The following is a 16,193-nucleotide window of genomic DNA, read 5'->3' as shown; positions in this document are numbered from 1 at the left end:
ATGGTTCCTCCAAGAGTCTCGTCCGATGCTGAAAAAGCTCCTCCTTTTGGCTCTCGCCTTTTTCACAATCGTTACGACTTTCAGGAGGGCCCTCAGATCACCATGGCGCAGAGCGGTAACAATAATGCCCAAACGATCCTGGTGAACGTTGGGGTGGTTCTTGATCTGGAGACGTGGGTGGGTCAGATGGGATTGAGCTGCGTTAACCTTTCTCTCTCTGACTTCTATACTTCAAACCCTTCCTACAAGAGATCCCAAACAAGATGAGGTTGCTGCTGCTGCCGCAGGTTCTCTCTCTCTCTCTCTCTCTCTCTCTCTCTCGGTGGCGTATTGACTGGTCATAGAGGATGAAGTACTTTATGCAGCTGTTAGTGCGATTTAAGATGAATCTAATTATTGTTCATAATGACGTGTTTGTCAATCTTATGAAATTTTCATTTTCATTTGAGAAGAATTCCCAGTTAAATTTTCAAGGACACGACAAAATAATTTGTGTTCCATTCAAAGCTATATGCATTCTAACAGCAGAGATTCTCAAAGCCCCAATTTCCAGAGCTCCCAGAAGAAACGACCAACGTTAATTTTGCACTAAACAGCTGTTTAGTGCATTTATCATCTTCTAATAAAATCAAAGACAACAAAAAGTCGGTACTTAACATTCAATTTGTTCTCTTTCGCACTGGGAATGAGGAGGGTAACAATATAATCCCCCAAGTCTTTCGGTCGTACGAGACCGGCATTTTGACGCTTAGCTTGAGAGTGGAGGGGATTCGTGGGTTTTGGTCAATCAACGCCACGCCGACTTCACAACAAGACTGGTCACTGAGAGTAACATTTGACCGTGGAACCTTTTAATTTATTGCCAGATAAAACTTCCCCGGGGTGGAGTTTTGTGTTGTTGGGGGCGTGGTTGGGTTGTTTTTCCTAAGGGGTGGTTAATCCAAGGATAATTAAAAAAACTTCTTGTGGTTTTGGTCTTTGTGGTTTAAAGCCCATTGAAATTATGTTAATTTAATTCGGTAATCAATTTTTTAATCTAATTGAAAATTTAAAACATTTTACAATTGTGTCAGTTTAGTGTATTTGTCCTAAAACTCTTAAAAAGTACTATCAAATCCTAAAACTTATCAAATTAATCCAATTGATCATTTTGTGGCGATTTTTAAATATTTTTGTAACAAATAAATTAAGAGATACACTTCTTTGGTTCTAAGACTTTTTATACTTTGTTTTAAGACTTAATTACACTATTTTTTGAAGTTTTAAAACTTATTTACACTTTTGTAATAAGTTTTATGACTCAATTGTACCTTTTGATAATAAAGAAATCTAGGATTTTTAATGCACTTATCTCATTGATCTTAGAATTGAGAAGTCCACCATCTCTATTATCTTGTATTTCACCAATATACAAATGTACATAGATTTATGGATACAAAATTGGATCTTGATAACAATGTGTGAATGGAGGATTTTTGTTTATGGTCTTGGATGGTATAGTGGGACTATGGACTGGGACTATTATCATCTATTCTATTCTTTGAAGAATATATAGCTCTCTTATGACTCTCGTCCCACTATAAATGTAGTAATATTCTACCAAATTATGTCTGCATAGTGAATCCCTATTAGAAATGATCTTGCAAATGATGCATACTACATAGTAAAATAGTCACTTCAGGGGAAGGCTGATGGAGATAATTTCAAATTATTTTCTTTGGAAAAATATGTACATTCTCCATATCTCTACATAATTTTACTAATTTATTTTTACAATTGACCCAAACATCATGGTTAACAAGATTGTTCAAGCTGAGCCAGTGATTTATTTCCATGGAAGTTGTGTGTCATTAATGATGAAATAAAACAACTAGGTTTCCAGTTCCACCAAATAATTGTTAATGCATGAAAGCAATGGATGCCGAGAGGCTTGATATATAATAAAACTTCACATAGGTCTGACCTCACAAAATTCATACAATTGCAATATGGGGCTTGGATTCTAGAGTGGAATAATTTGATGCCATGAAATAAAGAAATCAACTTATCTGTCTGCCAATTTATCCACTCTTATTTGTTCTAAATTTACTTTCATGAAAGATTAGTTTCTGATTGGTATGCAATATCATATGCCAAAGAATATCAAAGGCAACAATGAATGCCTGCAATCTGGTAAATAATTATAATCCAACTTCAAACTTCTATTTTACTTTTTCTTAAACGTTTTATTTCTATAATACCGCATCAAGTTTTAATTGGCTTCTGATCAATACCATGCCTTTTCCAATAAGAATTTCCATTATGTGCCATGTTGTTATTGTTTCTCCATCTTTTGTTCAACCTTGCAGCACTTGATCTAATAAAGAATAAGCAAGTCCAAGCCATAATAGGACCTCAACGTTCATCGCAAGCAAACTTCATCATTCACCTTGGAAACAAATCTCATGTGCCGATCATCTCTTTTTCTGCTACTGGTCCTTCCCTCAGTTCCATTCGGAGTCCTTACTTCATTCGAGCTGCGCAAAATGACTCATCGCAAGTGAATGCCATAAGCGCAGTCGTGCAAGCTTTTGGCTGGAGAGAAGTGGTCCTCATATACGTGGACAGTGAGTTCGGAGAAGGCATCATACCTTCTCTTACGGATGCTTTGGAAGAGGTCGACACGCGAGTGTCTTATAGGAGCCTCATTCCTCCTTCGGCCACGGACAATCAAATCCTGCGGGAACTCTACAAGTTAATGACGATGCAAGTGAGGGTCTTCATAATGCACATGTTACCGACCCTCGGATCTCAGCTATTTGACAAAGCAAAAGAGGTGGGAATGATGAGCGAAGGTTATGTGTGGATCTTGACTAATGTAATCACTGACCAATTGAGTTCTCTGGATTCATCTGTCGTCACTAGTTCGATGCAAGGAGTATTGGGCATCAACGCTTACATCCCGAGCACACCAAACCTGAACAACTTCACGGCCCGATGGAAGATGAAATTCCAACAAGACAATCCATCCGTCCTTAATCCTACGTTGAACATTTTTGGATACTGGGCTTATGACGCTGCTCAGGCTCTGGCAATGGCTGTCGAGGAAATGGGTGTGGCTAATTTTACCTTCCAGATGTTTGATGCTTCAATAGATACAACAGATCTCGACATTATTGGGGTCTCTAAAAGTGGTCCGAAACTTCTCCAAGAACTAGCCAGTACGACATTCACGGGCCTCACTGGAAATTTTAGACTCGTTCATGGGCAGCTAGAGTGGTCAACATTCCAGATTGTTAATATCAATGGACATGCAGCAAGAGGGATTGGATTTTGGACGCAAGAAAATGGGCTGCTAAGATATTTGTATTCATTCAGCAAAAGTAAATATTCCACTTCGAAGAGTAATCTCGGATCGATAATATGGCCAGGAGATTCCACCTCTATTCCTAAGGGATGGGACACTCCCACAAATGGGAAGAGGCTGAAAATTTTAGTCCCTGTGAGGGATGGTTTCAATCAATTCGTGCAAGTGACTAATGATCTTAGCACAAATACATCCAAAGTCATTGGATACTGTATTGACATCTTTCAAACCATTATAGAAAAATTGCCTTATGCTGTGGCTTATGACCTTATTCCGTTTGCCTTTTCCAATGGAAGTAGCGCGGGCAGGTACGGCGACATGATCGATCAAGTATTTTACCAGGTGAGCAAGTGCTTGATTTTGTTGGAATACTTGCTGAAACTTACTATGCTAGCATGTCGTTGACAAAGAAACATTCCCATTTTTTTTTGTTGGAATAGAATTACGATGGAATCGTGGGTGATATAACAATCACTGCAAACAGATCACTGTACGTAGACTTCACTGCACCATACACCGAACCGGGGGTCGCAATGCTCGTGCCATACAAGGACAGCAAGGGCAAGAATGCTTGGGTTTTCTTGAAGCCACTCACTTGGGACCTTTGGTTAACAACCGGATGCTTCTTTGTGTTTATAGCATTCGTCGTGTGGATTCTTGAACACCAAATTAATGAAGATTTCCAGGGTCCGGCTGGGCATCAAGTTGGCACGAGCTTTTGGTTCTCATTTTCAATCATGGTCTTTGCACAAAGTAATCACCCTTCACTTTAAAAATCAATTGAACATTGTAATCTACATATCATTCTTGGATAATTTAGGTGCTTTCTCTTAATTTGGATTGCAGGGGAGAGAGTATTAAGCAACCTAGCCAGATTTGTTGTGATCGTGTGGGTTTTCGTGGTACTTATACTAACACAATGTTATACAGCAAGCTTGAGCTCTCTTTTAGTGGTGTAAAATCTTCAACCAACTGTGGTTGATGTGGATGAGCTCCTTAAGAGTGGAGAAAATGTGGGTTACTTGGAAAACTCTTTCATTTATGGAATGTTAAAGCAAATGAAGTTCGATGATTCCAGACTTATATCTTATAAGTCCGCTGAAGAATGCAAAGTGCTTCTTTCAAGGGAAGTGACAAGGGTGGGATTGCAGCAGCATTCGATGAAGTCCCCTACATTAAATTTGCCATTTCTCAATATTGCAAAAGATATACCATGATCCCAACATTAAGAAGTGCTGGATTTGGCTTTGTAAGTCCTCAATCTCTTAGCTCCGAAAAGAAAACCCTCAAAATTTCCTATTACTAGGATTATTATTTATTTTTTTGTTTGAAAACTCTCATGTCTTGCCTTTCGTTTACAGGTTTTCCCCAAAGGGTCTCCGCTAGTACCTGATATTTCCCGAGTAATCCTTAATGATACTGAAGTGCTTAAAATGATGGAAATCGAAAATAAATGGTTGCCACCGAAATCCAACTATCCAGATTCTTCCAACAGCTTGGATCTTGACAGTTTTTGGGGCCTATTCTTGATTGCTGGAGCTGCTGCAGTTTTAGCTCTCCTCATCTTCATGGTCATGTTTGTTAAAAGAAACTGGCATGTCGTTGCAAGTCCTTCAGGTTCACTACGGGAGAAATTTGTTACATTGGGAAGAAGATTTTACGAAAGAGACCTCAACTCCCATACTTTTGAGAAAGCCAGATTTAGAGATAGAAATATGGATGATGGCGACAATGAGATTGCAGCCGTTGAAACTTTGGAAAACACTAACTTCCCTCTGAGTTTTTCAAGAGATATCAACCAAAACAATGATGATATAAACAATGAGCAAGGCATGCCGTCTACAGAACAAGGACTTTCTAATCATGTAGATGAAGGGTGCTCCAACGACCGACAAACATCGATCTTATAAATCTAAGTTTAGAGAGGTACATGCCTCAACAACTTTAGATATTAAACTTTAATTTTTTACTTGTTGAACTTTGTACTTCTAGATGATAATAATTTCCCCTCATTCTCTTCTCATGTAAGCACTACTATTTCTACTGTTTATCGTCTAATCACAATGTAACGAAAGATAGATGCTTCTCAAAGCATTTTCCAGAGGACATTACATGCATGTATTAGCTTCTCTTATTCTTTAATGTCTTAGCAATGAAAGTATTTATTGTTATTTCAACAACTTGCCCGAAGTGTGTTAATTTAGTAACAAAAGATGACTCCTTAAAAATATCTAACATGTATAATGAGAAAGTTCGGTAGAATAGGTTTCAATGGCTGAAGAACCTGTCAAAATCGTATGTTTTCCTCTTTTATATAAAGGGACATGATCAATTGACCCAATGACATGTAAAGTGCTCCTACGTATTCACTTTATTATTTAACCATTCTATTTAACTAAAGGAATTTGGTCTAATTAGAGCCAACTCAATTCGGCCCATCACTCTCCAGCCCATCCAAAAAACCAGTTCCAATTCGATCATCCTCCACCCAGCAGCACAAGTCCATCAAACGCTTGACCTTGGCCCACGGCCTATGAGATGGCCCTTTATTCCTTAAAGCTGGTTCTCTCTCTTGTTGAAGGTTCAAGTTTTGTTGGAACGTGGTTTATACTCCCTATTGATAGATATAGTTATTTATTGCATATAAATATTAGAGAGCGACCCCAATCTCTGAATAAAAATATTAAATTAAATTATGTAACATATAATATTAAGAGCATTCATCATATAATTTAGTTAATGCATTTACATTGGACCGGTGGCGAAGGATTCTAGTGAATAGTTCTAAGCTTAATTGAGTTAATTGGACTAAACCTATAAAAAAAAAAAATTTCAAGTTCAGCCCATTATCTTTTAAGTGGCCGTGGATTGGTAGCAGCAGTGCATATTTGCTACTATTATTTAAAAAAAAAAAAAAGATTTTTGATGGAAGCGTATGCTTGAGAAAGAAGCATCACACATGGGGATAATTTTTGCTTTAAAACAAGAAATAAAGCAAAAATGAATGACCAAATATTTGGGTTAACATGAGAAGCAAGAATTTAAAATCGGAACAAGACAAAAAGAAGTATTGTGCATATATGGTCCACTCACGGCAAGATCTAAAGGAAGAAGGGGGCAAAGCAATGTTCTGTCCAGAGGAAAAATAGTCAAAGATGCACAATCACCACAAAGTAGACTTGTTTGAAATGGGTGAGTCGGGTCGGATTTTGGTCCGACCCAAATCAATCCATTTAACCCGTTTATCACCCATTTATCGTAGTGCAAAATTCTTAACCCATATCCAACCAATTTTACTAAATCTAGGAAAGTTTGTTTCTTATGATTTTAGAAAAAAAAAAGTGATATCGCTAAAATACTTTCATGCAATACAAATCTTGTTAACAGTTTTTATGTGAAATGAGGGACTATCAATTCAAAAGGGCTTTCTACTCACTTTCATGGAAAATTCTATTTTTTCCTAACCATTAATGCATGATTTACAAGAATCACATCATCTCACTGTCATCATGTCGATAAGGGTTTGAGTATTCTCGCAAGTGGTAAGATTTTACCAATCTAAGAGGTCTTTGTTGGGACAGTAATATAGGCTTGGTCAACAGCTTCACAAATGGGACTATCAATGTCAATGCTTATAAAAGAAATGTTGTACAATCATCTTTGGGTTTATAAGTCAAGAACCCTATAGAATTATGACTTGTACTTCTTGAGTGATGCTTATAAACATATGAATTTCTACGTTAATTCAAATGCCTTAAAGGGACGCAATGTAGACTCGGCTTATGGGTTGAGAAACTAAGGGATTCAAAAATATGTAAGAGAGTGAGAGTTGGTGATTATCTCGGCATTGTCACAATCAAGATCGTGAAACAACTAATATACATTTTTAAGGAATAATTGTGCAAACACTATATCATGGTGTCGTGAGAATATGGACACAAAACTTTAGGAAGTAAGGGAACATATAGGCAATTGCTCGGAAGCAGTTATGGCACAACTACTAGAAATACTATTGTCCATCTAGTAAAGGCTCATTGTACAAATTAAACAAATTTATTATCTTTTAATATCTTTACTTTACTGCCCTACTTTTTCTTTTCTTTTTTCAGATTCGCATCATCAATGAAATTCCAACATGTCTCTTTATCTCGACGTACTCATGCTTTCTTGTCAATTAAATTTTGGTAAATTTTGTTTATATTTGGTTCGCTTGTAATAGTTGTACTTTCCGAGCCTTGATTTTCTTATTTGCTTGGATATTTCATGTCCAGAGTCAACGCAGAACTTGTTTTCCTCTAATAAAACTAAAAAACGACTTTCGATAAAGCCTATTTCATTTGTGGGAGAAATTCCAGCAAAATAGTTGCTCTAACTTGTCTTCTAATTATTAATTTATAAATCACCTTACAATGTGGATGGGATATTGATAGACTGTTCTTTCAACTTTCTTTTTTTTTTACCTATCTGACTTCCGATTGAATTTGAACCTTGAAAATCTTGTCAAAATGGGAAAACAATAACTATTTTTTTTTAAGTCATATCAAATTAATTTTTGTCGCTTTTGACTCTACTTCATGGGTCATTGGGAGACTAAAGAAGACCCACTTGAAATAGAAATTTGATTTCGCATAGAAAAAGTGCAAAACGCAATCACTTCAAAGAATTATTAAATATCTGTTAAAAAAAGTTATTAAATAACTTTCTTCGGACGGCGTTAAATCCTCTCCCATAATTATCAACTAAATTGCTCAATTATTAATTCTTGGTAAGCTTCCTCCATCGAGGGAACCTACCGTCCAGCCAATCAATCATTGAGCAGCCGATTAAAACTATGATGTCTTCTCTTATGAACAAAGTCACGTCATTTACCAAGACGTCTTATCGAACCCATCGACCATTTTTGGAATTTTACTGATCTTTTAGATTGGACAGAACTAACTACGAGGACGGAGGGCCATTCAAACTCTCCCGGATTTCTATCCATCTCTCTATAAAAAATAAATGTTTTTATTATAGTATAAGTGAGAAATATGTGCATCGGTCTTTGCTCTTTAGGGGGCTTGTACATGATCCCGAGGTCGCTTTAGATCTGACTAATTGGCACCACTTTTGAGGGTTTCTTCAGCTAGAATTAGATCTACGTTACAAGAAATTTGAACTATCAAGGAATCGTGACATTAAAAATCATCGAAACCTCGATGCAACAAAAGTGGTACCCACGTTCATCTTCTCTCTTTCTTAATTTGGACCGCTCTTGCTTCGTGCTTCATGTGCTTAGAGCCAAAGCGTCGGCCTTTTTTTTTTTCCTTTTCTGCCCCTTCTAAGGGTGCGTTTGGGATTTGCTTTGGGAAGGGATTTTGAGTGTCCAAAGTCCATTTGGCCAAATATTGAGTGTTTGGTAAAATTTATAAAACCCACATTAAGAGAATACTAGCCTTTGAAAGGTTGAAAGCCCAAGACAGGTTCTAGGCTGCCTTGGGCTTTCAGCATTTTTGGAAGGCCCCATGAGTTACTGTTCATCTTCTTCTCCAGTAGCATGGTTGTGTGTGGCTGGTCGACAACGAGCTGGAGAGAGACTAGCGAGGTCGCGACTACCCCGGCAATTGTCACTAGCCAATCGCACAACCTCGGTGAGTGGTGGCGACCGCCCGTGAGTCGCGTTGCCACGATCTAGCTCTGGGTCATGCCACCCCCGTGAAGGGCTGCCTAAGGTTGTGTGACCTCAGGCACGACCCAAATTTGGATCACCCGAGGTTGCGTGACCTCGCCATGACCAAACGTGTCCCTAGAGGTTGCATGACCTCAGGCTGGGTCGCTAGTCATGACGAGATCACACAACCGGAATCTCAATTCTTTGGAGGTCACGTGACCTTGCCATAACCAGATTTGTGTTGCCGGAGGTCACGCAACCTCGTGAAGGGCCGTTAGAAGTTGCTTGACCCTAGGTGGCCCTCACCAGTTGTCTTCGAGGGCTACCTGAGGCTGCCAACCCTCATTAGCTAACTTTTGTATTTTTCTTTTAACAATTTTTTTAATCACAAAATTCCTTTGTAAATATAATTTCTCTTTATACCAATATTATATACCAATATATATATAGATATTATATAATTTATCTAAATTTTTTTTACTTAAAGGTCCTTTACAATGGACTTTCAAAAGTACAATTTAATAAACATAATTGCATTTTGGAAAACTCCCTTTAACTTAAAGTCTTTTGCATTTTCCTAAAGGCTTTTCCCAAAAATTCAACAAAATGCACCTAAGTGGGTTGAAACTGGCTTGGCTGTTCGTATTTCACTTTCTTTCGATCTAGGAATTATATTGACTCCATCGATGCAAATTCAAACAACGTTGCAATACCAAAAAAATACAATAAACTTTATCTTCTAATGTAGAACTAAACGTGGTCTTATTCTCTTTGGATATGAATGACTTAAACTAGTTAAATGGGGCAGTGATTTCTCGAGTTTGTCGAGCCCACTTAATTAGGAGTGAGTGATTCCTAAATTCCCAGATTTTAAAATTTGGGAACCTAAATAAAATTTAGGTTCTCAAATTTTAAAATCTAGTACATATCATGTAGATTCTAAAGCTGACCTTAGAATCGACCCTGTTACAAGGTCTACCAAGAAACTAACTAATTCATGTTTTCATTTTATTTTTTATATTCCTTGAAAGGGCAAATTTTAGTAAAACATCTCCTAATTTACAATCAAGATAAATAACAGTTACAAGTAGGGGTGAGCGGGTCCAGGGTGGGTAGGGTCTAAACCTGGACCATGTTCCCTACCGTGTTATAACCGGTTCTCCTTTTTTGGACCATGTTCCCTACCCTGTTTTCATTGGATCCTGTTCCCGGCCCACCCTGTTTTTCCGGTTCGGGAACAGGGTTGACCCTGTTTATATTAGCCAGTATTACAGGTAGGGTGGCATAAAAAGAGTTTTTCTTCAACCTTTTCCTTTTCCTCCTCAATTATCAAATTCTCAGGGTGTCTCTCAATGGATCATCATCCTCATAATCCAAAATCAAGAACTAAGATACTTCTAACCAATACAAACTTACAAGGGGAATTGTCCCAAGGTATGCAGAAGGCTCAAAATGAAATATTTGCAGATGGAAAGATGAAAACTTTCTGATATCCTAGGCAAAGAAACTATTTCTTTCCAATGCATCACAAAAAAAAAAAAATCAAATCTTTGCAGTGTAAAAGAACAACGGTGAACAATGCCACTATAAAAGGGCAGAACACAGACAATACCATTATAAAAAGAGCTAAACAAATAAAGGGCAGGACACAACAGCCTACCCTGAGAAGCAACACTTGACAATCTTGAGACTTTATATAAAATTCAATCTCATGCCAACTTTAAGACCCAGAAAAAGAGACTCCAAAAGCAGAACCATCTCTATAATTCTATAATTATTAATCAAGTATACTGAGCAATTGAAAACAAAGATCCCAACCTTTAGTGCTCTGCTTAAAATTGCACAAAGGGCACTTGGCAAACTTGACCGAACTTAGCGTAAGCATCGTCCCACAAAAGTCGCAAAACAAGAAATCACGATCTTGGGAACACGCCATGAGTTAGCATGCAGAGGACAACTCAAAATCAGATTTTTTCCCCTCCTCTGTTTCCCTTACAAATGGCCGAAAGCACACAAATTCATACGAGGGTGTCGCCTACAAAGAACCATTCTAGAAAAAATCGAAACGTCTACAAGCTACTCTACTTCTTAGAACCCAACCCATTCGATAGCTTCAAAGGGAAGACAAGACTCACCCCAGCGTCGACGTTGAATCAGCGAGCCAGGCGTGGGCGTCGGAGCAGATTTGTCGGGCGTCGAGTAGAGGAGGACCTAGCAGTAGGGAGGTGGTGGTGCAGGGGGCTCGGACGGATGGGCTGAGGACGGAATCGCGGCAAGAACGGTGGCTTTTGGCGTCTAGTCGCAGTGGCGGTGGCACCCAGAGTTGGTGAGTGAACCAGCAGACGTTGGCAACGGGGCTCGAGCAGAGCAGCGAGGGAGCGGCAGCTTCGCGAAGGGGGGCGGCGGTAGATTGACAGCAGGGGAGCTCGGGAAACAGTGCGCGGTGAGATATGCGGGACAGGGGTGTCGGCGAGGCAACAACAGCAGGTGGAACGGCGAGATTGAATGGAGGCAGCGTCGGCGCTCGGGTGCGAGCTTGGCGGGGGTCAGCAGCTTTGCAATTTCAGGAGGGGAACGGCGGCGGTGGTGCGAGCGCGAGGGGTGCGACGAGAGCAGTAGAGGAGGCGTCGGCTTCGGGATTTCAAGAGAGGAGCTTAGGAAGTCTTTGGTTCTCTGCGTCGCGGGTAAAGATAGAAAGTAAGAATAAAATTAGGATTTTGGGATGGCGTAAAAACCGGTTCTCCAACCGGTTCCCAAACCAGTCCGGTTGATCCGGTTCCCGGGTGGGTAATCCCTTGGAACTGGTTCCCGGACCGGTTTAAACAGGGTCTGAGTTTTGGGAACCGGTTCCCGGACCGATTTTAACCGGAACTGGTTCCCGACCCTGTTTTCCGGGTGGGCCGAACCGGGAACGGGGTAAACCCGGTCCGGTTGCACACCCCTAGTTATAACAAAATAGTAAAGTAATGCAATTGGGAGAAATACGGTACAAAACAACAAAATGAAGAAATTGGGATATGTCCAACTCATCACTTAGTTAAGTAAATGAAAGTAAAAGCGACAATAGAAATTCCAAGAAACAATCCATTAAAAAAAAGGAAAAAAACATTATGGCATCTTCAACTAGCCTTCAACGACCTGAAAGAATTGGATTCTTTGAAGGAGGTCGAGATCAAATGATGTATGTCACTGAAAAGTTTGCTCAATGTGCTGGCATTCACCAAGTTGGACACATATTAGATGCCATTAAAATTGCAGAGCACAACATTCAACTAGGGAGGTGATTGTGACTTTTCGGTGTTATAGAACAAATAAGCATCATCCCAAAAGTGCAAAAACTTCCACTGGATGGGTAGAAAAGGTGTGCAACTTAGGGGTGAGCAGTTCCATGGTGAGTTGCTGAGATCGGTTTTCAATTTGTGGAACCCGAAACCTACTATGTAGAATTTGGAACTAGATTAGAATTGGCCAAGTAGGGTTGATCTAATCCGATTCCAAGGCCTAGCATGGAGCAATGCTTACCCTTGACTTAAATCCAAATTAAATATTTGGGATCTATATATTCATGTCCACACGAAACATATGATGATCCAACAAACTAATCATGCGAGACAAGTACTGAAAAAGAAAAGATGTATGAATGGCGATTATTAGGGGTTAGGCTTCTAGTCATCAATCATACATAATCTCTCCTATCTTTATGTCAGGACTACAACGTGACAAACTCGCTATAATATTGTCGCGCGTTTGGAGTGCACAAGCCAACGCATCACTGCCACAATCGAATAGTTGGCATAGTCTTTCAGGCACGACTCCACGGGATCAATACGTAAATATTTAAATGTCAAATAACACTTTAATCTAAAAAGCTCAATTTTTTTAAAATAAAAATTAGCAGTGTTCAGGGGTAAGCAGTTTTAGGGTTAGTCCAGGTTCCACCTATAACTTAGGACCTACTTGTCAGAATTAATTCCTTATTTTTTGGAACCTAAAATCTGTCCTACACCTTGAAACCTAGAACTTACATTATCATAAGTTCCAAGGTCGATTTTAAAGTCTACCTAAAATCTGGCTATTTTTTTTTTCTTTTTTAGTTAAGCAAGATGAAAGTGAGTGCAATAACAAAAATGAAAATCCCCATTCATTAATAGCAACAATCTATAAAAGATGAAAATGTAAAATAAAAATCAATTAAAAAAATTCATAACACGTAACATAAAACTTAAATTATAGAATGTTGGTTCTCAATCATCCGTGAAAATTTGGCTATCAACTCACTTACAATTTAAGCATAAATTCTTACAAATAAATTCACGAGGGCCACTTAGGGTACATTTAGTGATCATTCTATTTTTAGGAACGATTTTTGCTTAGAAATAGTTTTTTTTTTTTTAATTCTATTCTCTGGACGAGTTTTCAACATTTGAACACATTTGATAATTGTACAAAATTACCATTCTCCAAATAGGAAAAAAAAAAAGGAATGCAATTAGTACTATCCTCAATTTTTATTTTTTTTGTGACGTGAAATTTCTTTTAATTTTTAGTAATTTTCTAATTTTCTTTTTCTTTTTTTCCTCTCTTCTTTTTCCTCCTCTACTTGGTCGTCGGGCCTCAACAATGCCTGGCGACCGGTTAGAAATGAGAGTTGGCAACCTTACGAGTCTTGAGGGAGCCTGCCGACCATCGAGAGGTTTGCCTTGCCTAGCCATGGCAAGGTCGTTGATTCTCATCTTTGGCGGATTATTGACCTTTTCTTTAGAGGAGGAAGAAGAAGAAAAGAAAATGAAGAAAAGAACTAAAAAGAAAATTACTCGATTTCAAAATTATTCTCAAGAACAAATAAGTAACTTTTATTTATTTATTTATTATTTCTATTCTAAATATATTTCCTGGCCAATGATCTATTCCTGGGAGTTGAAAAATTAATTAATGTTAGCAAACGGATTTATGTTATTTTTTAATTCTAAAGAACAAAAGAACATAAATAGTCAACAACTGGCCGGTTACCAAACATGACCTTAGTGAATCTATTTTAGATACATCCAGTTCGATTCCTATATGGAATCGGGAACCAAGCTGCATAGTAAGGTTTCAAAACAATGGACTCGGGAATTAGATCGAATCCCACCAAAATTCGAAAGCAGATCAGCTCTTATCGGGCTGATTTTCAATTCTAAATCATGCTCACAAGTGATTTCATAAAATCTGACAATCAAGACATAGCGAGTGTTGTGTCCTCTCACGGAATTCATGCTTCGATGCCATTTATTATTTCCTCCTCGTCAGCAAGTTGAAATTTCTGAGTTAAAATTTCTTTGGGATAAGCGGAGTTATTTTTATTTTCAATCAACATAAATCTTCCTTTGGGAACATATTCTTCAAAGCATTTGAGCGCATTATTTGTTATTTTTATTTTCAATCAACATAAATTTACTCAGCAATCGTTAAATAGACGATGTCAGAACATCTCTACCTTCTCTTCAAAGCATTTGATCTTCACCTAGACTAAAATTTTACAAACGTGGTGCTCCAAAAAGATTATTATCAAAGCCATCTAACGCATGCTGCTCATCTTGGTATAATAAAATCTAAGATGGAGACTCGTTTCTCTTGTCCCTAGTGAATAAGGTGACCAAAATTTCTCATATTGAAGCCAGTTGTTTCTTTCCCCTTTCCATAAATTATAAAATATAATATTTAGATTAATATCATGAAAATCCCCAACTAATACACTTATCACAATTTTATCAAAAATAAAAAATTCAAAATCGGTATATTTATGCCGAATTTACCATATATCAGTTTCCATTAAATTTGATTTATACCACGAAAAATATTTCTCTCATGTTACTTGCATCATTGGATTGGGAATGAAAATATTTCTTTATCTTTTATGATAACTTGATAACAAGACCCAAAAAAAGAATTTTAAAAGCTTAGTGACTTGTGTCTACTATAAAATACACTAGTATGATTTCTGGCTTTTCTGGTATAAGAAAAAACCAATCGACCAATTTCTTAGCTAAGTACACAACTAATTTTACATAAATATATTTCTTAGACCACACAAAAGAGAAAACCCCACATAGTTTCATTTTCTTAGGAGGGAAACTAGTGCATGATGTTATTTATTAGGAAGCACCGACACTTTCTAGAAGCTTTTGTGTCTTATTGGACACTTCGATACGTGTCTAATTCTCTTCGACACTCTCAATACTAGATCAACAGATATCGGAAAATCTAACACTTGATTAATTCTCCCAACACTCTTCAACACTCAACTTTAGAATTCCGACACATACAGATCAATTTTAAAAATTTCAATAAATGAGGATCAAAATGTAAATAAAAAAAAAAAGAAATAGTAAAATAACAAAATGGAAAAGAAAAAACCTAGTTTTCTTATATCTTATGACTCTCACTTCCCCTGACACATAATTCACCTCCCAAGTTTGTTTTTTTCCTTCTTTTCCGACACGCTCTAACATGCAAGTCCACAACGTGGATTGCTTGCCTTTTTTTTTTTTTTTTTCTTTTTTTTGGATTATTGAAATGAAGTTGGATTTGTCAAATTAAAACAATAAACGATATCAACAAATTATGGATTAATGTTTTAAGTGTAAATTCATTTTATGCTTATTATTATTATTATTATTATTATTATTAGTGAATTTGAATCAATGATCAAAATAATAATTATAAAATATGTCCCAACATTTCCGAATTCTCTATTTTTTTGGGAAATAACGTGTTGGCGTGTTGTGTTGTGTGCGTCTTTGTGTCGTGTATTATGTATTGATATCGATGCTACTTAGGTCACACGGAGGCTGGAAAAGGAGAATTGCAATCCTTTTTGTCAAATCCGCGTGAGGAAAAGATTCCTTGCATTCTTTCAAAGCCGCGTAAAGAAGCATCTATTCTGGCATTTGTCGGGGTAAAGAGGTAAAATCCCATTCAAGATTAGACTGAGATGAAGACAAAAATTGAATTTATGTGCTTCTCTTTTCATCATCCTCCGTCGTCGTCGTCGTCATATCCTCCAAGTTTCTCTCTCAAGCAAAAAACCTCACACTTGCCTTCTCCCGAAACCCTTTTCAATGGTTCCTCCAAGAGTCTCGTCCGAGGCTGAAAAGCTCCTCCTTCTGGCTCTCGCCTTTTCACAATCGTTACGACTTTCAGCGAGGGCCTCAGATC

The 16,193-nt window shown here is 37.8% G+C and overlaps 1 protein-coding gene across 1 annotated transcript; it reads left to right on the top strand.

Moving 5' to 3' along the window:
- Nucleotides 1–5,286, top strand: LOC104438860 (glutamate receptor 2.1). Its single transcript, XM_039313706.1, is given in 7 exon segments — nt 1–236; nt 238–287; nt 2,349–3,688; nt 3,787–4,099; nt 4,193–4,465; nt 4,468–4,595; nt 4,708–5,286. Coding segments are annotated over 7 exon segments (2,889 nt in total). The 3' UTR covers nt 5,257–5,286.
- The last annotated feature ends 10,907 nt before the right edge of the window (nt 5,287–16,193 follow it).

This window comes from Eucalyptus grandis, chromosome 5 (assembly GCF_016545825.1).
Source record: "Eucalyptus grandis isolate ANBG69807.140 chromosome 5, ASM1654582v1, whole genome shotgun sequence".
NCBI lineage: Eukaryota > Viridiplantae > Streptophyta > Magnoliopsida > Myrtales > Myrtaceae > Eucalyptus > Eucalyptus grandis.
Note: the sequence above shows the minus strand (reverse complement) of the source record. Positions and strands in the feature narration are given on the sequence as shown.